The sequence below is a fragment of the Sitophilus oryzae genome, unplaced genomic scaffold, assembly GCF_002938485.1.
Source record: "Sitophilus oryzae breed Bouriz unplaced genomic scaffold, Soryzae_2.0 scaffold_769_pilon_pilon, whole genome shotgun sequence".
Lineage (NCBI taxonomy): Eukaryota > Metazoa > Arthropoda > Insecta > Coleoptera > Curculionidae > Sitophilus > Sitophilus oryzae.
This window is the reverse complement of record NW_022147383.1, coordinates 48,923-74,916: the sequence shown is the minus strand read 5'-3', so window position 1 is coordinate 74,916 and position 25,994 is coordinate 48,923. Positions and strand designations below refer to the sequence as shown.

General features: G+C 29.6%; 1 protein-coding gene across 2 annotated transcripts in view; it reads right to left on the bottom strand.

The window, feature by feature from the left end:
- LOC115888477 (kinesin-like protein KIF19) overlaps window positions 1-25,994 on the bottom strand; it is a 44,180-nt gene that overhangs the window by 6,491 nt on the left and 11,695 nt on the right. The window contains exons 3-10 of one of the 2 annotated variants that reach the window (XM_030908224.1): window positions 23,740-23,889; window positions 12,377-12,480; window positions 9,569-9,715; window positions 3,808-4,002; window positions 3,320-3,424; window positions 2,041-2,210; window positions 782-899; window positions 11-111 (exon numbers count right to left, since the gene is read on the bottom strand). In XM_030908224.1, the coding sequence (XP_030764084.1) occupies window positions 11-111; window positions 782-899; window positions 2,041-2,210; window positions 3,320-3,424; window positions 3,808-4,002; window positions 9,569-9,715; window positions 12,377-12,480; window positions 23,740-23,889 (1,090 nt within the window). The remainder of the gene's footprint in view (window positions 1-10; window positions 112-781; window positions 900-2,040; window positions 2,211-3,319; window positions 3,425-3,807; window positions 4,003-9,568; window positions 9,716-12,376; window positions 12,481-23,739; window positions 23,890-25,994) is intronic. The other variant, XM_030908222.1, reaches the window with a different exon arrangement.

Below are 25,994 nucleotides of genomic sequence, written 5' to 3'. Positions count from 1 at the left end.
ATAATAATACCTGCGGATTCTCCTTCTGGATCATCACTATCTACATCAAAACTTGCATCTTCTTCGTTTCCTGCTGATCTAAATCCATCGGCTGTTGCTAAACGCCGTCTTCTTAAAAGAAAAAAATAATTTAGAATTAATTAAGTGATACATAGATATAGAGAACACATAGTTCAATAAGTCAGAGGACGTGTAGTTCAATAATTTGTGAGCAAATAACCTTAGAAAATTTTTTTATACGGCCACGTCTAAAAATATTACGATTTTTAGGCTCATTCTAAGGTTCCTTTAAATTTTACATGCCAATGTCATTTTATTTAGTAGAACAAATCTGATGAAAGATGAAAACACGCATGGAATTGGCAGGTTACGCATATTCCATATAGCGATTGCGAAAAATTGGGTTGAAAAAGTAATAGATAGGTTTAAGCTTTAAAGCCAGATAAAAAATTCGTCAAAGTTTTTATGCATAATTTTCAAGCCTATGATGATTCTTTTTTGAAATAAACACAATAATTAATTAAAGAGCGATAAAATTTCAATTAGTGTTTTAACAAAAGAGGTAGTAAATTTAGGAGTTCATATGAACATGTACATTTATTAAGGAACTACTACAGATATACCTTACATTGAAAGGAAATATTATAATACAGATATACTTTTTATTTATGCATGGAATGTAAAACCAGAGGTTATTCAGAAATAATATAATTTTGATAGATGCATACACAATGTTATCTGTAAAGATATACCTATAACATATAATTTTATTTTTACTTGCCTAATAGTTTGTTGAGTTTGAGCTCGACTAGCATTGACATTATTTTTGTACAATTTATTGTTTCTTGACTCCCAATGAGATATTATTAGGTGTTGTCTTTCTGCTTCCATACCTAGACCTAAAACAAATATTTTCTTATTATAACTTTTAGGTTTCTATAGACAGGATCCTTATAGCTACTTATAAGTATATGCATATATATTATAGCATAACTTAACATAATTGTTTTTACAGTGCCATACTCTATACAGAGCGTTGGTTGCCTCTCGCATGTACTTGTGATGAGTGTCATCAGTGTTTCACAAGTACATGGAACTTCGCTGAATGTAAAAGACACTAAAACGTAATACTAACGAAAAAAAAATGATAATTTGTAAATATTAATAGAAAATAAAATAAACCTAAAAACAAAGATATATAAAGAGAGTTTCTTGGTCTATTACCCCCCCCCCAATAACGCTTTTCAAACAAAAACTTCAAAATATTAAAAAAAGTAAATATTTCCTTCTAATTTTATAACAGTACGAGTATACCGGGTGCGTCTTAAAACCTACAACTTTTTTATTTATTCCCTATAACTTTTTTATTTTTTCAGATAAAAAAAACGAGATTTGGTGTGTTAGTATATGATAAGTTAGGATTGATTGACGTATTCAATTGTTTTTATTTTTTTTATTCAAATTACAACGTTTGATTTTTAATAATCGTATTTTTAATCTTATCTCATTTTTTTCAAATGGAACGAGGGTTGAATTTTTACGAATAATTTAATACCACACACTTGGTATTTCGAGTCAAATTTTCGTTACAAACCGCAAGGTATAATTTCAAATAAACCATATGCAAAAATATCAAAATTGACATATGATATGTCATTCTATTCAGAGTGTCATTTTCTATCAAATAATGTAAAAGTATACCGAGGGTGCCATTTAAAAATCAAAAGTTGTAGTCATCTCCGGTGAAACAGGAAGTGACTAAAAACTAGTGAATACGTCACTCAATCCTAATTTATTAGGATGTATGTTAGTATTATTATACTAACATACCAAATCTCGTTTTATTAACTGAAAAAATAAAAAAAATTGTAGGGTTGAGACACTTTTGGGACGCACCTGGTATTGAATATTCTCTGAATGGCAGCATTATTAATAATAAAGTTTACAATAACATTTGAATAATTCATCTTCTATTATTATTCATTTATTGAGCTTACTTTTAACTTAATGCGTTTTATTAAAAATTATTTAACAACATACCTAATAGGTGAGCATCTATTTCCATCAATTTCCGCCTCAGTTTCATTTGCGTTTTAAATGTGTCGACGATTTGTTCCCTTAAATTTCTAACTTCCTGACTTCGTTCTTCGGCATTCATACGTTTGATATCCGCCGAGCGAGGTCTCTCTTCTTTCATTTTATTTTGTAATCTATTATACAGAATATTTATTACTATTTAGTTATTAAATACAGATATATATGGATTTAGCATAAAATTAAAATTTTATTACAGAATATGATTTACGCTAAATTTTCTATTATATTTTGATGGATCCTAAACAATAGGATAGTTGTTCGATAGGATAAGACAGTTAAGAAAAATGATAAACTAATGGTTAAATCTCTCAAATGGAAATGGAGAGAACATCTATAGTCTGTCCAATGGGCGGGATTCCTGATCCCTGTCAATGAAAGTTATCTCTATCAGTTTAAAGCACAAGTAAATTCTATTTTCTGTAATTTTTTGGATGTCATGTGTCAAATTTTTTCTTGACTCGTTGGACATACTTTAGCGAGAGAATCGTCACCAAAATTACACAGTAGTACTCAAAAGGCAAATAGGGCCACGAATACTAAGGTAATCGAGCATGGGCCAGCAATATTACAAAACTAGCAGACAATATTGTATAAAAAAGGTATAAACATTATTTACAAAATGATGTAAAGATATAATATATAAACAGCAAAACAACAAAATATATGAACGGAAATGAAAGGGAAACATAAAAAATAAGCGCTACCGTAATTATTCTAGCATAATGCTATATAATATGTGATGATGCTAATGATGCTGTAATGATGATGATGATGATGATAATGGTATTAAAATGATAAAGAATTTGCGAACAAAGTTTATAGGACAATGGAAAGTTTAATATTTTATTTTATACCTGAAATACTTAGAATCAGGTTATCATAATCGCCTTAAGTAAAACAAACAGATCATGAATAGTTTTATATTAAACTACAAAAGTATCGTATTTTATAAAATGGAAAAATATTGTTTTAAAAAACTTTCAATTAAATTTAGTATTTTTATTTCGATTTTTATGCTTATAAAATACAGGTAACTTTATATTCATCTAAAACAAACTGATAAAATGAAAATATAGAGTTAAGGCTTTTACAACATACAAATAAATAGATTTTTTTCAATTTAACAAAAAGTCAACTTTTTCCTCTATATGCTTGTAAAAAATGTCTGTTGGGTGAAAGGAAAACGATTAGATTGAACAAAACATATAATTTTCATATTTACCTTGAAATTTCGGCTCTTAGTTCATTCACCACCGTTTGGTATTGTGTAACTTGATAGGACACATCAAGAACGTTTCGTTCCACTTTAGTAGATATATTATTTGCTCTGAAAAATATATATTAGGACATTAAGAAATTAGACCTGTTTAAGCGTAGCTGTTAAAATATAATAGACACATTTTTTTTCGTTTAAACTGATACATGTTTTTGGTTTAAGTCTCACATTATGGAAAACGAATTTACATATCGTCCAAAAATTAATCACATTTTTTAATTTTTGGTTTGATTGGACTCTAGTAGGTAGGTATCAGCTGATAAATATTCGATTTCTTACAAGTAAAATCAGAATAGTCAAAAATTAATTGTAAAAAAATTCCACCAATTAAAGAGAAACCTTAATATGACTAATGGATTCGTAGTTTTAAACTAAATATAAAAATAGCTAATATATAATAATACAACACAACGACAGAATAATGTTTTTCTCACCTGTCAGCATATATTAAGGTATTCCTCGACTCATCCTTTTGATTGCTCGATGGACTGACGTGGGCAATCATGACCGTTTTGCAATTGCCACTTAAGGCGTCTTTGAGTAATCGAGTGAGTTTTGAGTCTCTGTAGTTCACGTAACGAGCTCCTCCTGCTAAAGCATTGATACAGTTTCCTAATGCTAGAAGTGATCTACAAAAATAAGGAAATAACTTTTTTTCTTAATTGCCAACTAACTCTTATTGTTTGTTTAGCTTATTTCATGAACATGGAAATTGCCGTGTTGTTGTCTCACAGATGGGCATAACAATTGGTCCAATGAGGTTCTTTTTATAATTTTTATTAAATAAATAAAAGTACTAATAATAATTTATTATTTAAATAAATACATAACTATAATAAACAATTATATCAGGATTAGAAAAAATTTCTAAACGGTAAATATGAATCTGTAATTTCTAAAACATGCATTGTAATATAGGTCAAGTTTCTATTGTTAATTGACCTCTTTTTGGCCACAAAAGAGGAAATTAGTAAAATTCAATGTTATCCTTAAACGGTTTTGTCAATGTTTAAAAAGTATGATTTTTGTGAAAAAGAAAAATAGCGTCTCATGTCGTATATATACAAAGTTACTCAAATATACCAAAAATACGTCACTTGTAACACACAAAGATACGTAATCTCATAGTATTATTCATATATTTATATAAAATAATAAATTGTAATAATTTATAAATTTATTAGTTTTTTCATAATACTGATGGATCTGATAATCAAGTTTTTAATTGCTTATTATTTTGTTCAGAATAATTGTTTGGTGGTGAAAAAATGCTTGATCAACTGCTTAATTTCATATAATAACTGAGTAATGTATTTTATTATATTTGTTATGTATATTATTTGTTTATTATATTTGTTATTCGTTATGCAAGAAGAGTACGAGTATTACTTTGTTTCCATAGGTTTGATGCATTCTCCGCCGGTGCTGCCACCATCAGAGAATATCGTAAACAATTAATTAGGGCTATTTTGGCTATAACGAAATTTTTTAAAGGTTCATAATTATAATATTAAAAGATGTTCATAAAACATTTGATCACTAGTCGATTAAAAAAAGTATACCATTAATATTGCAAATTATATTTTATCCTCTTATAGATGTGTATATATTTAATTTTTTGATTATGTGAGAATATCTATCGATAGTTGAAGATAGTTGTATCGTCGAACTGTTTGAATCCATTTTTGCTTTTGATCAAATCGTGAGTGTGAGAAAAAGTCACTATTTGATCGAGCTCGAAATAACAATGTAATAATTAACATTTTTAAAAACTCTTTTAGTTTGTGTTTAAAAGAAAAGTAATATCGTTGGATATGTATTTTAATATTTTATAAAGGAAATGAATGTTATACGCTGCTAGTTTTTAAGGCCTTTTTGTGCAAAGGATGTTTTTTGGCTAATTGACTCAGTCAAACTGTCCTGATGATGGGAATAAAATTTTCGAAAGCTTGACAAATTTGAAAAAGTAGTTTTATTAGCCTATGTGGTGATTATTGACTGCATCCTCACTTAAATTTTGAGTTTTTTCTTAACTTAGTCAGTCACGACTAACCTGCTATATTTAAATAGCTTTAAATATCTCAAAAACCAAAGCTTTTAGACATATCAAACCCTTATAATAAATGCCTTATTTTATGTCCAAGAATCCAAAAATGAAATAAAATACTGGGTGTTCCATAAGAAAAAATATAACTTTGGTATGGATCTTAGTTCTGACACACCCTGACATTTCAAAATAATTTTAAATTATGCACATTGCCTTCCTACATATACCCATAAAATAGTTTGTTTCTACATCTTTTCGTTTTCGTATAATTAACCGAGGCAAATGAGGTGCGCCACCCTGTACATTTTTGATCTTTCTAGTAGAACAGTACGTTTATCTTTGAGACTATCTAATACATTTAGACCAGCATTTTTAAAAAAAGTTAAATTTATACTATCTTTTCACTTTGTAGTGACTAAATGCGTGGACCTTGATGACGCGATACAAATCTATAATTTTAAGTATCTTTCTCCATTTGAATGAAATTTATTCTGTTATTATATTATGTAGTTTATATATCTTCTTAACAGTTTAAACTATTAATGAGTAAATAATGTCTATACCCCGTTGTGGCGGGTTCATTTCTCCAAAAAAGTCTTCTGGGTATTTTGCCACTTAGCACTGTAAGACAATCTACAAAATAAAATATATATTTTTTGTATAACACCGCTGGTATTAATTCGACTGAGACCATATTGTCAGAGGTTTTAAAACTTTTACTAATAAAACAAATTTGCCTGACGGACAAAAAAATGATTAACGTTTCAGGAGGGAAAAAATCCCCGCCCGGTCATCGAAGGCATCAAAAACACAAAGTGCAACTTACAGTGCAAGGGGCAAAACACCCAGAAGGCCTTTTTGAAGATACTAATAAGTACTTTGTATAATACAAAGTTTAAAATAGCTATGGACAATTATTCACACACTGATAAATTATTTTAACGATGTATCCTAAAATTCCAAGTAATTACTCTATTTCTTTAAATCTGTACATCTAGCAATGAACATCTATCCCTCTAATTTTAATTTTAAATGTAACCTTTACAAAAGAAACTTACCCTAAAAACTTTACTGCCTTAATATTAATCTCTAAACTACAATACACGTTAAGTAAACTACAATAATGCTCTCGTACTGAAGCAATCAATAATAACTTTCCATTTACACAATAAATAATTAAGTTTAGCCTGTCAATAATGCGCATGTAATTCCGTTAAGTTCAAAAAACATTAATAAGTTAGAGTTACCTTGAACTAGGGTCCATCTTGTTTGGTGGAGTGGAATGATTTAATTTTGAAAAATATTTTCTACTGTTTAAATGTGTATTGTTGAGATTCCAAGCCAATTATTATATTAAATAATAACTGTATTTCAAAAGTAGTGCAAGGTTAGTTTTTAAATTATTATATTTGATTTAAAATGCATGTTGTTATATGCTCTCTCATAACTACCAGTTGATTGTGTGTCAGATGCTGTAAGTGCTCGCTGTAAAGAGCATGGCATTACAAGAAGAATATTTTCTCTAAAAATTTATTTAAATTTGAATTATTTTTTAAGATTTTTATTTACAAAATATTTTCTTTTCTAGATTTTTTTTGAGGAAATACTTATTTTGTCTAGCGAAAAATATTTTATCTTACCTATTACCTATTTTCAAATATTATTTTAAATTAATTTAATTTGAATCCCAGAATTAAAATTTAAAAAAGTTTAATTAACATTAAGTAAATTTAAGAAAAAAATAAAGCCATTGAAAATTCACGCTATACACATGTATTTTTTTAAACGGTAATAAATGTAATAAACTAGTTAAAGCCTGGCGCATCCGCCACGACATGCGACATCAGGAAAAAAAAAATACTGTTTATTTTTTGTTTAATTAAATGAAAAACAAAAAATCCGGCGACGAGAGTTTTTAGAAGAGCCAATTAGGTATCTTTTAGTAAAAAAGCAACTTTCTAGAGCAAGTCGTTATTTCAGCAGAGACAACACAGATATATATATATATATATATATATATATATATATATATATATATATATATATATATATAGATATGTCATGTTTCATAACTAACAATTATATGGTTTACCGTTTCTTGTTAAATTACTATATATGTATGTATTAACCTACGATCAGTAAACATAGGAAAATAATTAAATAAAAATGTTTTATATTTGTATTATACAGGGTGGCACCACTCATACGACGCAGGGGTTCTAAGGAAAACGACAGTTTGTGTTGAAATAAAATTTTGTACGCATATGTAAATTAATTTAGAGCATTTTTTCCTCAAAAAACTTTACACGTCAAAGTTGTTTTTCTTGTAATGAAACTCTCTATACAGTATGTCCCTGGATTGTCTTTACAGAAGGAAGAACTTTTTTATTATTGATATTTTGAGAAAAATGCATTTTTTATAAAAAAATTAGCTTCTTCTAAAATGGTAAATCCCGTGTATACTTTTCCTAATTTCCATATTGTTTTCGAAAAAAACTAAGAAAAACATGAAAATATGGTTGAATTTTTCTAAAAAAGTCCTAAAAATGAAAACGCGTTTCTATGGTAATATAACTTCATTTTTATTCCTTGATAGATTGTTATTCAACGAGTTTTAATTAGCGTAATATTTTTTGTTGTTTTAAAATTATAAAGGAGTACAAAATTTATTTAGTTCAATGCTACGGAAGGGGTGATGATAGTTATCGAAAAATATGATCGAAGAATATGATGATACTTGATATGATACTTTAACAATAGCAAAGAATATGACGTTAATCAAAATTAATAATAATCATCTATCAAAGAATGAAATCAAATTGATGTTACCATAGAAACACTTTTTGATTTTAAGGACTTAAGCTTCATTCAGAACCTCGCAATTAATGGAATAAATTAGTCGTTTCAATAATTAGAGTAGAAGTTTGTTCCTTTAATTTCAATGTAAATATTCAAAACGTCAAAATTAGTGGTAGATATTTTCAATTAGTAGGAAAAGTTATCAAACTTTTAACTTTTCCACTAATCTACTGATTATACTTCAAAATTTGCGGAGAAATTTCATTTTGGCTTTTGATTATCTTCCGTCAAGAGAAATTGTTGTTAGAAATCAAAAGTTGATTGTTTTACAAGCTAAATATTAGGATATATGGATATAATATATCCAAATAACAACAAAATATCATACGATATCATAAAATATATCCATATATTATATAGTTACACTGACTGACACTACACTGATACTTTCTCTATGGATACAACTGACTAACGCAAGCTGTTGCTAGGATATTCTATTAATTTTAATTGTGTTTTTTAGACACTGTGAATGATCGTATTAAAAAGTATAAAGTGTAATTGAAACAACTAATTTACTCCACTAATTGCGAAGTTTTGAATGAAGCTTTAGAAAAAGAATCAACCATGTTTTCATGTTTTCTTAATTTTCTCTAAAACGGTATGGTAATCTGGAAAAGTATAAACAGGATTATCCATTTTAGAACAAGCAAAAATTTTTATGGAGAATACATTTTTCTCAAAATGTCAATAATAAAAAGGTTTTTCCTCGTGTAAAGACAATCCGGGGGGACATGATATTTGGATTCTGGGAGAAAAATAAAGATGAATTTTATAAGTGACTACAAGGTTTTTGGCATATTCAACATTTTCTATAAATAAAGAACAAATTTTTAAATTTCAATAAAAGCTACGTAAATTAGAATTTACCCGGTATAGCCATAATCTAAGGTATAGCCTAATATGTAGTTAAAACAACTATTGTACTTTAAAATTCAATTAAAACTTGGCACAAAAAGTTATACAGAGTGAAACAAAATTAATATTGAACGTTGGTCACTTTTAAAAGCAAGTTACTCTTTTGTTTTAAATGGAACATTCAATATATGATTCCGATATTCAATAGGAAACGCATGTCTCTTCAAAGTTTTCAAAAAAACTATTAAGATTGCCTACCCTTCAAACAAAGATTTTCCTAGATATTTTTATTTTTATGATTTAGTGTCTCAGTCATGTAACTTCCTGTGATATGCCTTTTTATTTAAGTCATTTTTATTTACTAAGTAAAAAAAATGGCAAATAAAAAGTTAAAAAACATTTTAAATTTTATTTGCTATTAAAAAATTAGTTACCTGTTTATATGAGCGCCCTCTTGCAATCTCTTTCCTCTATTTTTCGTTTTATTTGCTCTCTCTGATCCTGCCAAATCAATCATGAAAAGTCGGCCTTGCTTTATTCGCATTCTTAAATGGTCTGTCTTGTTTAAAGGTACAGTATGTCTAAAACAATGATAAATTGCAACGTAACGACGCAGTTAATTAGCATCAATATATTATTGTGACGATAAACGCCAACTAGGATATGATGGTCTCTCATTAGTTATTATAAGCAAAACAAATACCGGGTGCGTCTCAAAAGTGGCTCACCCCTATAACTTTTTTATTTTTTCAGATAAAACAACGATATTTGGTACGTTAGTATATGACATAAACTGGGATTGATTGACGTATTCAATTGTTTTCGGTCACTTCCGGTTTCACCGGAAATAAATACAACTTTTGATTTTTAAATGGCACCCTCGGTATTTTTTTAATTTATTCGATAGAAAATGACACTCTGAATCGAATGACATATCATATGTCAACTTTTGACATTTTGGCATATGGTTTATTTGAAATTGTAACATGCGGTTCATAACGACAATTTGACTCAAAATACCAAGTGTGTAGTATCAAATTATTCGTAAAAAAATGCCTCGTTCCATTTGAAAAAATTGAGATATGATTAAAAATACGATTTGGGCATCTTTTATCCGGCCAGGACAAGCCACTAAAAACATTAGACGATCAAATCTATTTTTCCAAGGCTCCTTGATTAAAAACTAGTGTTTTTAACACAGCCATAGCACCCTAGATTGAAATTTAAAATAGAATTTGTTTTTGAATGTCAAAAATTAACATATGATATGTCATTCGATTCAGAATGTCATTTTCTATCGAATAAAGTAAAAAATACCGAGGGGGCTATTTAAAAATCAAAAGTTGTAGTCATTCCCGGTGAAACCGGAAGTGACCGACAACAATTGAATACGTCAATCAATCCCAATTTATGTCATATACTAACATACCAAATCTCGTTATTTTATCTGAAAAAATAAAAAAGTTATAGGGGTAAGCTACTTTTTACCAGTATATAAATAACTAAAATATTATTTTATAAAATTTAGTTTTAAATTTAACCATTAATTGAAATATAAAACATAATTTAATAAGAAAATTTAGGATAATTATAGCAAATATATTATTCAGTTGTCTCAATTACTAGGTATTAGTATAATCAAATTTTCATAGATCAATAAAATATTTACAAACTCAACAATGTATCTATTACTATGTATATTCAATTTATTCTTATAGTTTTTGACATATTTTTCTGTAAAAGATCGATATTCACACAATTACTAAATTATTTCTATTCATTCAATTAGCTAAAGTTGGTTATTTTATCTTATTTATATATTTTATAACAAAATGTTATTATTAAATTGTTAAAAAAAGTTGGGAAAAACAGTAGAATGTAGAATGTTTAGGAGGAGGGTTCATTCATCACAGCGACCTTGCAGATCTATTGTGTGTTCCTTTCTTGAGTTATAACGAGTTATAACTAATCATATAGTCTCAGGGCTTTAATAAAAGCCAGTATCTGAGACAGCTCCATAGAGTCCAGTTCTCCATCTTCAACATCAGCTGTGATGATTTACTTGAGGAGATGCGTCCAGCGGGTCCAGGTAGACGTGGCAGGAGCAAGGGGGTAACGTTTAGTGGGTAGTGTCCTCCAGACAGCTTAAGAAGAGATTGAGTCCCACACTCCGTACGCAAAGGTATTTTACACCTCCAAAAAAAAACATCAGCTGTAACAAAGTTTATGACACGAACGTTTGTCGTCTCACCGCAGTCAGTGATAAGGTATTCTGGTGTTTCCCCATTTTCCTCACAAAATCTGCATTCTCCGTTGTTTCTCAATTTCAGTCTACTGAGGTGTTCGTTGAAGAAACAGTGTCCTGTTAGAAACCCCGTAACAATCCGAAGACTGTTTTTACTTAAATCTTTGATTTTTCTCGGTTGTAAGTTCTGAGGAACTTTTCCTTACACCGTTGGAGGATTTACATTCCAGGTTACGAATGGAGTCTTCTAGGTTCCTCAGTTCCGCTTTCAGTTGATTTCCTCTTGGAAAGCAGAATGGTTCTGATCCAGTTAGTGGAGTATTCGCTTTTTTTCTAGCTAGATTGTTTGCTTTTTTATTACCTTTCCTCAGGCATTCTTTAACCAACTGCAACTAATGATGGTTGCTGAGTTGATCGATTTTAGTGCTGCTTGACTATCGGATAATATGGCGATTTCCTGTTTTCTATAGTTCCTATCTAAGATAAACTGTACGTATCTTTTGATAGCGTAGATTTCTGCCTGAAGTATGCTAGGGTAAGTGCCCGTTAGTTCGGAGTATTTAGTCTTCGGCTCAAAAACTGCCATTCCTGTCCTTGTTTTTGTTTTGGAAGCATCAGTATTCCACATTGGGTATTTTATTTATATATTTTCTAACAAAATGTTAAATTCAAAGAAAAAAAATCTTCAAATATAATGTTAAACTTTGTAAAATTTTAATTCTGTTATTATATAATATTATTATGCAGATTTATCAATATTTTAAGCACAATGACACACAACCTACCTACAACACAATATCCTATTGTAGTAAGCAAATCATATTTAACAACTGAAAATTATGCATATAGCAATTAGTAGGAATATGGATTAGATCTGTAGGTATAATGTTGTTAATATATGAACTTAATAAAACATAAATAATTATAATACATAAAAAGTGGATATTCTTATTTATGACATGTCAAATAAAAAATAATATCTACATAATTTCTTTACCTCACTGTTACGCTAAGTAAAGCATGACTTCTTGAAGACGTTTGGTTTAGTGCTGTTGGTTCTACCGTTCTAGCTTTGTTCCCTTTTTGTAATAACTGCATAACCTGTAAATAATATAAATCCTACATTATTGCGGTTTTATTTTATAATCAAAACTTGTTCTTATTAATGCCTAAAGTGGTTTATTGTTTTCGAGTCATGAAGAGATGTATTACTTTTATTATTGTCAAATAATCATTATATTTATTTTCAGAGCTTTAACATTCTAGCGTAATAGGTTTTCTACCATTCATTAGTTTACAATATTGCATTTGAACAAAGGTTGTTATGACAAATTATAATGTTGCGTATCTAATATTATTCTTAAAGAACATGCTTGATAAAATAAGAATTTAGATACTTTATTTGTAGGTATGTTTCCTCAATTATGTAGTCATTATAGTCACCAAATAAGATATAAAATAAAAATTCACATTAACCTCATTCACAAATAGCAAAACCAAAAAATTGCAAAAAACACCTACTTATTTTAAGCGATAAAAAATATAAATAACAAATCTTAAATTTAGGGCACTTGATAAAATACCATAATTATTTTTTGATCTGTGTTTATTTTTTACAAAATGAATGAAAAATATAATAATTATCCTTTCATTTTTGCAATATTACTTTATGATTTATTGAACCTTTTAAGTGCATATACAAATTTACCATTTTTATTAATGTAATATAATAACGATGAAATACATAATTAATTCGTATTTAATTAAATGCAGCATATAATATTAAATAAATAAAATTAAATATGAAAGATTCATAACTTGCAAGTATATGATTTACGCTTTCTTGTTAAAAAAGTTTTGTTAAAATTAACCTACGCTACGGTCAGAAAGGACAGATTTTAATATAAATATCTTACATCTGTATTATTTATAGCCCTCAAAATATTTTATGATTATAATTTTAAGTATTAATTTTGTATTTATATCAGGTAATCAATTAGTAACGAAAATCACAACTTAAAATCCAGGGAAGTTGTCTTAACTCTTGCAAATATGAACAAAGTTTAGTATACTATATTATAGATTTGTATACTTAGATTTTAGTTTTAAATTTAAATATGTAACAACATTATTGGTACCGGATGTTTTTCAAAAGTGGTCCCTCTTATTTATTCAGATAAAAAAACGAGATTTTCGGTTTGTATGTATAATATATCAGGATTAATTAACGTATTCAATTAGTTTCAGTCACTTCCTGTTTTAAAGGAAACAACAACACGCAACAACTTTTGATTTTTGAATGTACCCTCGGTATAGTTTTACTTTATTTGATAGACATTATTATATTCTGAATAGAATGACATTATATGCCAACTTTTGACATCTGCGCTTAAAAATAGTAAACTGCTCAAAACAATTATCGCATATTTTCTAAAAAAAATATATATTAATTTGAAAAACAAGACACTGAATTCCCTGACTTACGATCATATTATTACGGATATTGTGAAGGGAAATCTGATACAATAAGTCTACGCGCTAACCTGTAATTTTTAGTTGCAAAAGTGAAAAAAATACATACCTATGAAGTTGATCGGCCGACTATTTCATTGAATGTGAGCGCGGCTCCATAAGGATATATTGGTTACAAATATGCAACTAAATAGTCGGCCGATTAAAAATTGCTTGTCAGAGCATAGCCTAAAGCTACATAATGTAATTAAATATTGGGCCGATCGACTCCATAAGAATGTATTGTTTTCACTTTTGCAACTAAATAGTCGGCCGACTAAAAATTACATGTCAGTGCGTACCCTAATTATCCAAAAAAACTCACAAGAGAAAAGCAGAAAAATGCATGCTTCATTTAGAAATATGTAATAATTACTTTTATTCAAATATGCGATAATTCTTTTGAGTATTGTATTTAAAATTTATATCTAGAGTGCCATGACAGTGATAAAACCACTAATATTTAATCAAGGAGCCTTGGAAAAATAGATGCTCAAGTAACATCTATCTGACTTCGAACTAAATCTGACTTGGAGCGATGTCAGACTTTGTGCAAATTTAGGTCGGGTGCTGGTGATACGACCGGTGACGTCGCTTTCCTATTAAAAGCGACGTCGTTGGATCCGAGTCGGTAAATCCAACGAACTGTCGACGTACAAAATAACAACGTACCATTTTTATTAATTTTCCAACGTCGCCGTCGTTCCCACGTTGGCTAGTTCAAGTATATACTTGAACTAGCCCGACGTCTACGCGTTGTCTCAATAGGATACGTCTCACTGATAATCCCTAAAGTAACGTCCAATTATATTTTGTTGTATTTTATGTTCATATTTATAACCTAATTTACGTATCTCTATTTATTAAGTAGCATTTGCGGCCTAATGAACATCATGAACATAACCTAATAAAAAGTTTTTGTAAAAAAACTTAATTTTTTTATTATGCCTAAGAAAACACTAAAAAGGCATTTAGACATTCATCTACATTTTACAGAAAGAGGTCGAGGCTTTTGCTAAATAATAATAGTAGTAGTGATGTCTTGCCTCCACCCACGAATGTTTTTTTATCCGGAAGAGATGCTGCATTACACTGGTGCATCTTAATTTCTTTTTTCAGCTTAGGAAACCAGCAGACCCCATCCTCCTCCCATATGTGAGGTACAGGTTATAATTCTGTTAAATTTTGTATATATACTATCTTAAAAAAGTGGCTGCCCATTTTTTTAAAGAGAAAACAAAAACTAAAATATAATTGCACAAATCCACAAATCACTGATACGCAAAGTGAAGTTACGCCTACAAAACCGTTGAACCGTCATCCGTCAAACATTTTTTGACAACAAACAATTGACCTATCATAGACCAATAACAGACAACGTCGGGAATCGTTTACCAGGAATACGAAAAATTATATGCTCTGTGGCCGACGACGGATGCTCCTACGTATGCCGGCCGATCGCAAATTTTACGTGGCGTACGTTGGAATTATATACGTCATAATACGATTGCCGGTCGTCCGGTTTAATGACTTCGGCCGTGTGAGACGACTAATGTTGGAGACCCGGTTGGAATTGGTGTATTGGTAGTTCATATTAAGTCGGACACAGAAATTCGCCATTCTTAAGAAGTATCCGATTGTCAGCCATTTTAAAATCGTTTTTTGTTTTTAAAATTTATATTCACATTCCGATTTCTAGTAGAATAATATTGATAAGGTTGAGTTTGGGGAGAACCACAGTACAGTTTTATAATTAAACCAGCTAGAAAATAAAAAAAAATATTTTGCGAGTTACTTTTTTATAGATATCTTTATTTCATAAATCTACCTAATTTTGAAGGCACTCGTTGTTTTCTGGAGTATTTTAATCAGATATATAAAAAAGTGACTTCCGTTGATTTCAAAACTGATGTATGGATTAATGATTCAGAATTATTATAATATGAAATTAGGTAGGCACTTATAGTTATATTCGAGGAGTGATTATGAATCCATTTGTAATTAGCTAGTTTGGTTAGGTTTTTATGTATTCTTGGTAGCGAATTTGAAACCAAACGTAACGTAAGTGCTTAGCAACGAATTTTAAGTGACTGAACTCCAACGTAATATGACGTTGGTAATTGGTAGAATTACATTCCCTATTAGGTCAGATACCGACGTCGAGGCGACCCGAATCTGTATTGGCCATTTAGGTGCAAATCAGGGTCGTCAGGCGGTCGAACGGACGGCGACGTTGGTACCCGACGTCGGGTTTATTGAACGCGACGTATACCCGACGTTAGATAACGTCCAAATGCTACTTGGGTGTGATCGTGTAATGTTTTTCGTGATATTTGCTTGTCGGTTAAAAGATTCCCAAATGGTATGTTTAAACATAACTAAATTTTTTTAAATGCAACGAGGGTGGCTCATTAACATATTTGAAAAAATATTTTTTTTACAAAAAGTGTGGTACCCCATACTTGCTCTTTTGGGTCAAATTTTCGTTATGAACACAGCCATGAATACTCTAGATTGAAATTTAAAATATTTTTTTAAGTGGAAATGTCAAAATTTCTCATAGTATATGATTATGTTTATACTCTTACAAATATAGGTTTTTTGTTAGAAAAATAGAAAAGTTATAGGAACACTTATGAAAAAAACATCCGGTATAATATTAATAATTGCATATTAAAATAAAATATAAATTATAACTTCAAATATTTTTTGCTTAGTAATAATATGAAAAATTTCCTTTAACTAACAGTTCGATAAAATATAAATGGATTATAAATCTATTTGAACAGGTCCTCGTATAAATAACACGCACGGCCAAAAGTTCAATTATTTATTTGACCTTGCAAGGTTAAGGAAATTGACACGCGTTAATTATTAGTGAAAGCGTCAAGGCTAATTATCGGGAAAACCGTCGAAGCGAAGCATTCTTAAATTATTTAGGAAGGTACGTGCATGTCGATTCGTATGTAATTTCCATTAACGCCCAACATGGAAACCGAATTGAAAAATAACCATTAAGATTCTATTTTATTTCAGAAAATGTCTATTGTATTATTATAGTCTTTCATATACCTTAGTGTCTTTAATGTGAGTTGGTTTACATACCGTAAAGAGAAATTAATATGCTGATGATAATTAAAATTATTGCATGTAAAAATTCCTACGTTTTATACTGTGTGATATAGAAATTGCAATTATTAATATGTTGAGAAGTATTTGGGATAAAGACGATCATTGGCGCAACTAGAGGGGGTGACGATCCCACCCCAAATACTGCTGGGCATACCCTAGAGAAATCTTGAATTTTTACTGAATTATCACTCTTGGCTAAATATTAATTTTTATCTGCTTTTAATATAGTAAAAATGACCTTTTCTAGTTTTGTTTAAGTTGATGATATTTTGTTTAATTCAAAACATGTGTATTAGTTTTTTATTTTTTAACAAAATTTGTAGGTATTTAAGTAATCCACGTGAACACGAGTTGATAACCAAGTCTATCTAATATACAGGGTGAGTCTTAAATAGGTGCAAATATTTTCAGGGCTGGTAGATCTGGCTAAAAGAAACATAATTTCTCTTTGCCGTTTTTCAAATAAGTCCAAAATAACCGAGATATTTAAGTTTGAAAATTAAAAAAAAGAAATTTATTAATTTATTTTTTGAAAAAAATTTGAGAGCCACTGGATTTTTTCTGTAATTTGTTCTTATAATTTTAATCTACTATCGATGTTGTCACGTTTTTAAGATATATTTTTTAACTCAAAATTTAAAAATTTCACCTAAGTGTTATTTTTATTACCCACCGCCACCCAAAGGATATTGCAAAGGCGGGCTTCTTGTTTAATGGAAATAATGTTTTAAATGTAAATAGATAAAGCTTACCTCTGATTTAAATAGGATATTATGCTTTTATCTTATTATTTATTATATTCTTAATAATTAATTAACGTGCAAGTCCTGCCTTATCTGTACACAACACCGATCATTCAAAATCAATATTTTCACATTTTCTTATGCAGTCCCGAAAGATACGCATTTACTAACAAAATTTATCTTGGTAAAATCGCCTACTTTAAGATTATTGCACCTTTTTTATGTCAGTATATGATATGGGTAAAAGTTTTCTTTTGTTGGCTTATTGAGACTAGACTCTTGACTGATATATCTACCGTATGATCGAATAAAAACGGCGTCCAGTTGGCTTGGAAATGACGATCGATGGCATTTCCTATATAAATTTACATATAAAATGACAGCGATCTTCATTTCATAGCCATCGCTGACGCCGTTTTTATTCGATCATACGGTACTTGTAATCTTCTTTAAAGCAATTTTTTTCTTTGAATTATAAATAAAAATGAATTGTATCAACTTAAAAACACTTTAAAACTAGTAAACATATTGTTGCGGACCCGGATGAACTTGGCCTAAGATGACCAACACGCCCGGCGCGCGGCGCCGTTCGAGAAAGGAATAGAATAGCTGGTGAGACAAACAACGCGGCTAAGAAAATTTGAGTCAAATCTGGACTGTCTGTTTCTCTCATATATAAGCCGACGCCTACTTGAGGAGGATAGAAACAAATAGACGCGTACAGTTGCCGCGCTAAATTCAAAATAAATTCCTTCTAGATAAATACTTATAAATAGTTTGTAAATAGTTCTTTAAGTCTTTTATCGTTATTCTTTTGTTACTAAAACGTGTAAAATAAATTGTGTTTAAATAAATTAAATTTTCTATCCACACGGTACCGACGAAACGTAAGACGTAACAACATTATTATTTCAAACCTGTATTCCTTGGCCTGTGAATTCAGCTGTTGTCTGTGTTCATTTGATTGATTACAGATACATAGTATAAGATTTAGTTCTCGTTATTTCTAATTAAACTTAAAAATGGTTAAAACGGCATATTTTTATACTGAAATAGATAAATTAATGATAATGGCTAACTAGTATATCTGTACTTTACCAAACAGGGTATTTTGTTCCCACCTTTTCTAAATTTTTCATCCTCTTTCAGCAATTTTTTACTCGTTAGTGGCATTTTCTCGTATGAATAATTAAAAATATAAGTCATGTAAGAAGTGGCAATATTGCATCCCTTTTAGTGCCATAACCATGGTAATATCACAGATTAAAAAATTATACCGTGGGAAAATTTGCGGTGAACAGGCAGTTCTAAAAAGTTTTCAAAAATATACAGAGAAATTTAAAAGAAAATGCACGATTTTCAACATCTTTTTTTACGAAATAACCCTCATAGACGTCTCCTGGGGTCGAAATATACTAGCCCTGAAAATATGTGCACTTATTTAACACTCACCCTGTATATCTAATTTATTGATAGAGAAATTAATGTAAGGATTTTTCTTTATATTTGAAGAAACTAAAGCGCCACTGAGTTCAACCACACATTGAGGGTTCCTCGCTCTCTCCAGTGATAGCGAATATACAGGGTGGTCCGAATTGGATTCCGGAAACTTCGGCAGCATATTCTGCAGATAAAAATAAATAAAAAACTTCGTATAAATGTAGGTCCTAAAATGCTTAGTTTCAGAGATACAGGGTGTAGAAGTTTTATTTTTATTTCGTTTTTTTTTAAACAATTTCTGAAGTAACGTCAATATTTGGATGAAAATTGGTGTCTGGGAGTTTTTTTGACATGAGAAATTTGATTTTGATGTCAATATGGCTCCTACTAGTAGAGGGCGCCACCTACATGTGTTTTAACTGTTTTGAAGCGTAATAACTTTTTGTCCGTACCTGTATAAAAATATACTTCTCTGTGACTTTTTACGTAAAAAATGTCTCTTTGTAAAAATCGCTACGAGCAACCGTTCTTAAGATATTGAAAATGAAAATAGTCAATACATGTCATTATTGACAAAAAATAAACACGTCGAGTAGATAGTTATTTCATTGAAATAATAAATTTGATTTTTTTTTAATTAATCATAAATTTTTCTGCAAAAATGATGATAAAACAGTTTCTGTTCAACTTTTGGTACAAAAATATTTCAAATTTATGATTTCAGTTTAATAACTATTTAGTCAACATGTTTAATTAATGTCAATGATTACAGGTATTAATAATTTTGATTCCAAATATCTCGAAAAAACCATTACTCGTAGCGATTTTTACCAAGAGACCTTTTTTACGTAGAAAACGTCGTAAATGTATATTTTTATACTCAGTAGTTTCATACAGGTGCGGACAAAAAGTTATTACTCTTCAAACCGGTTAAAAAAATATGTAGGTGGCGCCCTCTACTAGTAGGAGCTATATTGACATCAAAATCAAATTTCTCGTGTTAAAAAACTACCAGACACCAATTTTCATTCAAATATTGACTTTACTTCAGAAATTATTTGGAAAAAATCGAAATCAAAATGAAACTTCTACATCCTGTATCTCCAAAACTAAGCATTTTAGGACATACATTTATACGAACTTTTTTATTTATTTTAATTTGCAGAATATGCTCCCGAAGTTTCCGGAATACAGTTCGGACCACCCTGTATACTAGTATATTAAATGGTTCGAGACCAATGCCATTAGTACTGCAGTCGTCAAACCCAAAATCTGACTTCGATATGTTGACGATGCTTTTATAATCTGGAATGGAACCGATAGAGAGTTGGATTCCTTTCATAATCATCTTAATTCACGAAGTAGCTCAATCAGATTCACCATTGAGAAAGAGAAAACGTATGTCTACCGTTTCTGGATGTCCTTGTTTGAAGAAGCGATGGATCCATTAGCACTGCTGTTTTTATAAAACCCACATACGGGACAATATTTAAATTCTCAGTCGAACCATTCTGAAGAAACAAAAAGAGGTATAGTTAAAACATTATGTCATAAAGCCACCACTATATGCAGTGACCAAGAACTCTGAATTCTGAACTAAGTAATATTAAAACTGATTTGTTTCAGAATGATTACTCTGCAAAATCCATAATTAATATTATATCCAATTGCAAGCCTGACTTATTGGTGCGTCAGCCTGAGGATGATGCTCTCTCTTGACGATTTCATATGTAAAAGGAACATCGGAGAAGATAAGGCAAATAACCAAGCAGTATAAAATTAAAACTGTTTTTCAGTCTGGGACTACTCTAAGAAGTGCACTAACAAAAACAAAATCGGAACTATCAGTGCAAGAATAAGAGTGCATCTACCAGGTATATTGGAAAGGACGTCCTCTACATGGTCGACTTGACGAACATAAAAAATCAAATGCAAAAAAGTGAAACAATGAAGTCGAAAATCCGGGTTATCCACAAAGAACCCCATTGGAAAAAGCGCAAATTTAAAGAGGCCGTATTTATTTCTAATAATAATATCGTGCTGGCAACTGTTACTTTTGGGTCGGCATTTACATGTGTGTGGAAGTAAATCGCATAGGAATCTTATTAAGTCGGAGTGAGAGAAATGCGACCGACAGACGCGACGCGCGACGGTGTGCTGTTACGGCGTTGCCGATACGCCTTTCCCTATCAAGTAAAGTAAAATCGCGATCGCAAACCGCTTATCTTTAAAACACTTTTTTTTCAAGAGATAACTAGATAAAATCATTAGACATGTTTCTGAGCATCTGAAATGGAATTATAAGGATATCGTTAAGGTGTCATTTTTTTATAACGAGAAAACGTCAGTAATGGCGATAATTTTAAAACTCAACTTTTTAACACATAACAGGCCATAACTCAAGAACCACTTTAGATATTAAAACTATTTTTTATTTTCAAGATCGGATATTTTACAATATTTTTACATAAGAAAAATTCGATAAGGATGTTCTTTCCATTCAAAAATTGTAAACAATCCATCCATTTACTTTTAGAGCATAGCAATTTTCAGCAATCGTGTAATTTTTTTATTGATAAAGATTTTCACATACTGTCTACAAAGAAAATACAGCAGAAATATTAACAAAGTTCTTGAAAATAACAACCTATTATTTCTAATAGATTTCGAGATATCGATTTTTGAATTCAGAGTTCTAATAGCGCGACCACTATCGAACACCCACTCAATTCCACTTATTTTTACCAAAAATGCAAGTGTTTCTAGCTTGCACTTAAAAAAATTCAAGCTGTAGGGAAAATTACAACGACTTCTTAATAAATAAACCAATTAAGTATCACGAGACGTAATTAAATCGTGAAGCTGAACGCATGACGTACAACTTTTCCTAGAACTTTAAGTACTGACTGATTGATTGGGTCGACCGGTCAACTGCGACAAATCTGCTATATCTCCTTCCACGTCTCTTAGCGCAGTTTCTCGGTTTATTTCATACGTTTGGCAACGTGTTTACTGTCCTCTCTTTGTTCAGAACATTATAAACGCATTGTACTCTTCTTACATACCGAAATCTCGACCCAAGACTAACCTTTGCCAGCCCTTAGTATAAGCAATCCAAGTATAAAAATTTCAACACAATGGCGGCCACTCATAAAGCGCTTCAATTCAGGTATTCTTAGTGGATACCTTCACGCTTGACTGCACCGAACTGATTCATGGGTGAATGCTCGTCTCTAGTATATAAGCTCAGTAGTTTTAGAATTTAGATTATTTAATAATGGTCAGGGATACTTCTGACCGAAACGTTGTGTAAACAAAATAAATAAAGACAATGGAAATTCGAAATTCTTTTAGTTTTAATATAAAAAATATTTTAGATCGGAAGACGTTCAGGAACATTCTAAAGTTTGTATTTTATGTTATTAAAAATTTAAATTAATAAATAACGCCTATCTTAATTAATATCATAGATCCATTACGATTACGACATTTAATTTTAAGGTTTTGTATTTATTTGATTATTTATATTGATACTAAATATAAACGTTTATAAGCTGTATTGTTAAAAAAGCATTAAAGAGATTAGTGAAATGTCATTTTAATTAGAATTTTGGTAACAATAAATTTTTTATGTAAATCCGCAAAATTCTGTTAATGAAATGATTTTTTGTTAAAAATAATTTAGCTTTGTTTATTTGATATAATGGCTACTTTGTTATATTTTTTATTAATGAATTAGCAAGCAATATAATCAGGTAATAATGGGCTTCCTTCTAAGAAGGAAAATAATTCTAAAAATTATTAATAAGTTCTAATAAAGGAAATTAGGTCTGTCAGTCTTTAATACATTATACGGTTAATTAGCAAATATTAGACTTAAGTAAGTTGCTAATACATAAATAATACTACTATTTATTTTAAGATTTAAAAACCAAAACAGATTATAACAAGTAAATTAATTTCTAAATGTACTTTCAATAAATAAACAAACTATTTTAAAACTCTTAGATTATTTTGAGTCAGTTAATGTTGTCTATGTGAAAATTTATAAACAAATATACAGTTCATACCAAATAAACTTTTAGTCACGTGATTAAGCTTCACCGGCACAGCGTTGATTTAATATTGATGACAGCTGATAATTCTAATATCAATAATATGCCACAGAAATTGTGATGAATTAAACAGTAATATCGTGGTAAGATCATTTAATTCTATGTGTAAAATATGTTTTAATTTAATGTGTAATATATTAATTCACATGTAAAATTGCGCAGTTACCACAAAAAATAGTTTTATTTATATAACAAATCAAGTCAAAAAACAAAGACTTAACTGGCGCAGTCTGTAGGATTCGAACAGATGATTAGTACTATACAAAGGTTGCTCAATGGTGATCGATAGAAATAAAAAATTGATAGAACAGATTTGATCCAACAGCAGTTGAAGCAAAGTAATCATCTAATTAAAGCAACTCGGGCTTGCCATGTCGGTACTCACTAAATGTAAGCCATCAGGGGATCTGTATACTTACTTCATCTGTTGATGTTGTAGATATTTCACTTAATCCAGCAACTTGAATGTTTCTTCCCCGGGAATCTTCTCGTAGTTCCAAATAACCCAACGATGGGTTTAATAAATCCCTAATGTTTTCGTTGTATAATTCCAAGTATGACATTGTTACCTGAAGAATAGAAAAAATATATATAAACTATTTATATTTCTAAAATAATAAGTTTAAGTTAATTTAGTACATTAATTTAATAAAAAGTCTAAAATACATATATTTTCTTGTCTATTTATTAACTGAGATAATAATTAATTGATATTTTAATTACCATAAATATACGTATTATTTTACTAAAGTATTGTTCTTACAAATAAACTATACGATTTATTAACGTTACTTTTTAATTTAATCATGTTCATTGTTCATATTTTAATAATTCAATTCCGTTATTGTAATTTTCCAATTGGATATTTTTCTTTATGAACGAGTATAATAATGTTGTCAATAGCATTATTGTACTAAATTTAATGATATGATGTTAAGAAAAAAATTGATTAATAGTATAATAGTATATGATTAAGGTATTCCTGACAGAAGAACATGGTTATTCATTTTAATATGTATAAAAAGTAATATTAAAATTAGTAGAAATTTTACACATTTTGTTAGATTCTAAAACAAATACTATGTAAGTATATTTTATTTATAATTATTGTTTTAATATGTAATTAGTAGTTACATATTAAAATATCGTCTGCTTATATTTCATGAAACTAATGATATAACGAATTTATTCCAATCAATTAAATAATGTGTTCATAAAAATATATAGATATTGACTTCGTAAAAATACTTTGTAATAGTTTCGTCTCTCTCAATTTATTAATTTCAGAAATTGATTTAACATAAATGTTAAAAATGGTGGTACCGAGTAACATTGTACATAACATAACTAAATAATTTTTTATATTTTTAATTGTTTGTTTTGGTAGCAAAATATTCAGATGTTTTCAAAAATAATAAATATTTTTCGTGTAATAAATAAAGAAAGGTGTCTCATAAATTTGTATATTATGAAAAATTATGAATAATACATTGATTGCTTAATTGGAATCGGTGGTGTGGTTTTTGGTTGGTCATATCATATATTTGCGGCCGCAGGATGGGCTGTACAAGAGAAGAATCACTATAAAAAAACAACATGTAAAATCGGGGACGGGAAATGTGTACGGCTATCAAATCCTTAGAGACACAACTAGAGCCACTATAGGTCGAACGGACTTATGATCGACGACTGCAACGGACTACCCAAAAGGTAAAATAAGATCAAGAGGGCGACTTAATATAAAATAATTTATGACTTTAAAAGCATTCAGGAACAAAATAGTCAAACCAACCAGCACAACAAAGAAACAAATAACCAAAAATGACTGTAGTTAACGGTAAAAAAGCTGAATAATGACGATTGATCATAATGCTTTGTTATTAGAACCCAACTCTAAAGTATGTAATCACTAAGGCACGGAAAAAATCAATTTGCACTTTTTGCATTTTGGTTTTAGCAGAAAATGTATTTTTTGTCAATCAAGACAGCAGGTTTTGTATTTTTTCCCAAAAATTTTATTATATGTAGGGTCAATCGGGGTAAATGAAAACAATTTTTGCAAACTTTAATTTAAATTTATCTAGATAAGGTATAAAAGAAAATTATAAGTTTTCCTATGGATGGCGGTTCTTTCTCAGCTTGGTAAGTGAAAATATGCATAAAAAACATGACAATTTTTGTTGACGTAGAAATAAGGATTGTTTTAATGTGTTTCCATTTACCCATCACATTGATTGGGGTAAATAAAAACAACTTGCTTTTCACTATGAATACTAATCGAGGTGACCATGGGGTAAATTAATATTAATAAGCTCATAAATAGAAACTTCGCTTTTTAGTAACTCAGATATTTTAATATTTCTGAAAGCAGTATCTTTTAGGTGGTAAAATGCAATAAATCGTGAGCTCCTGCACACATATCGTAAGATCGAGAGATTTAATATCAAATCTGACACACCTATACTGACTTGAGGTAAAAGGAAACATATTTTCCTTTACCCCAAACATGTGTTTCCATTTTCCTCAACGCGGTGTATGCACGAAGTAATTGAAAACAAATCTGAGTTTTCATCCGATCAATAGGATCAATATTATCAACTTAACCTCAAAATCAAAGTGTCTACAGATCTTTTGCTTACCATAATTCAACTTAAGATTGAGAATATCAATATAT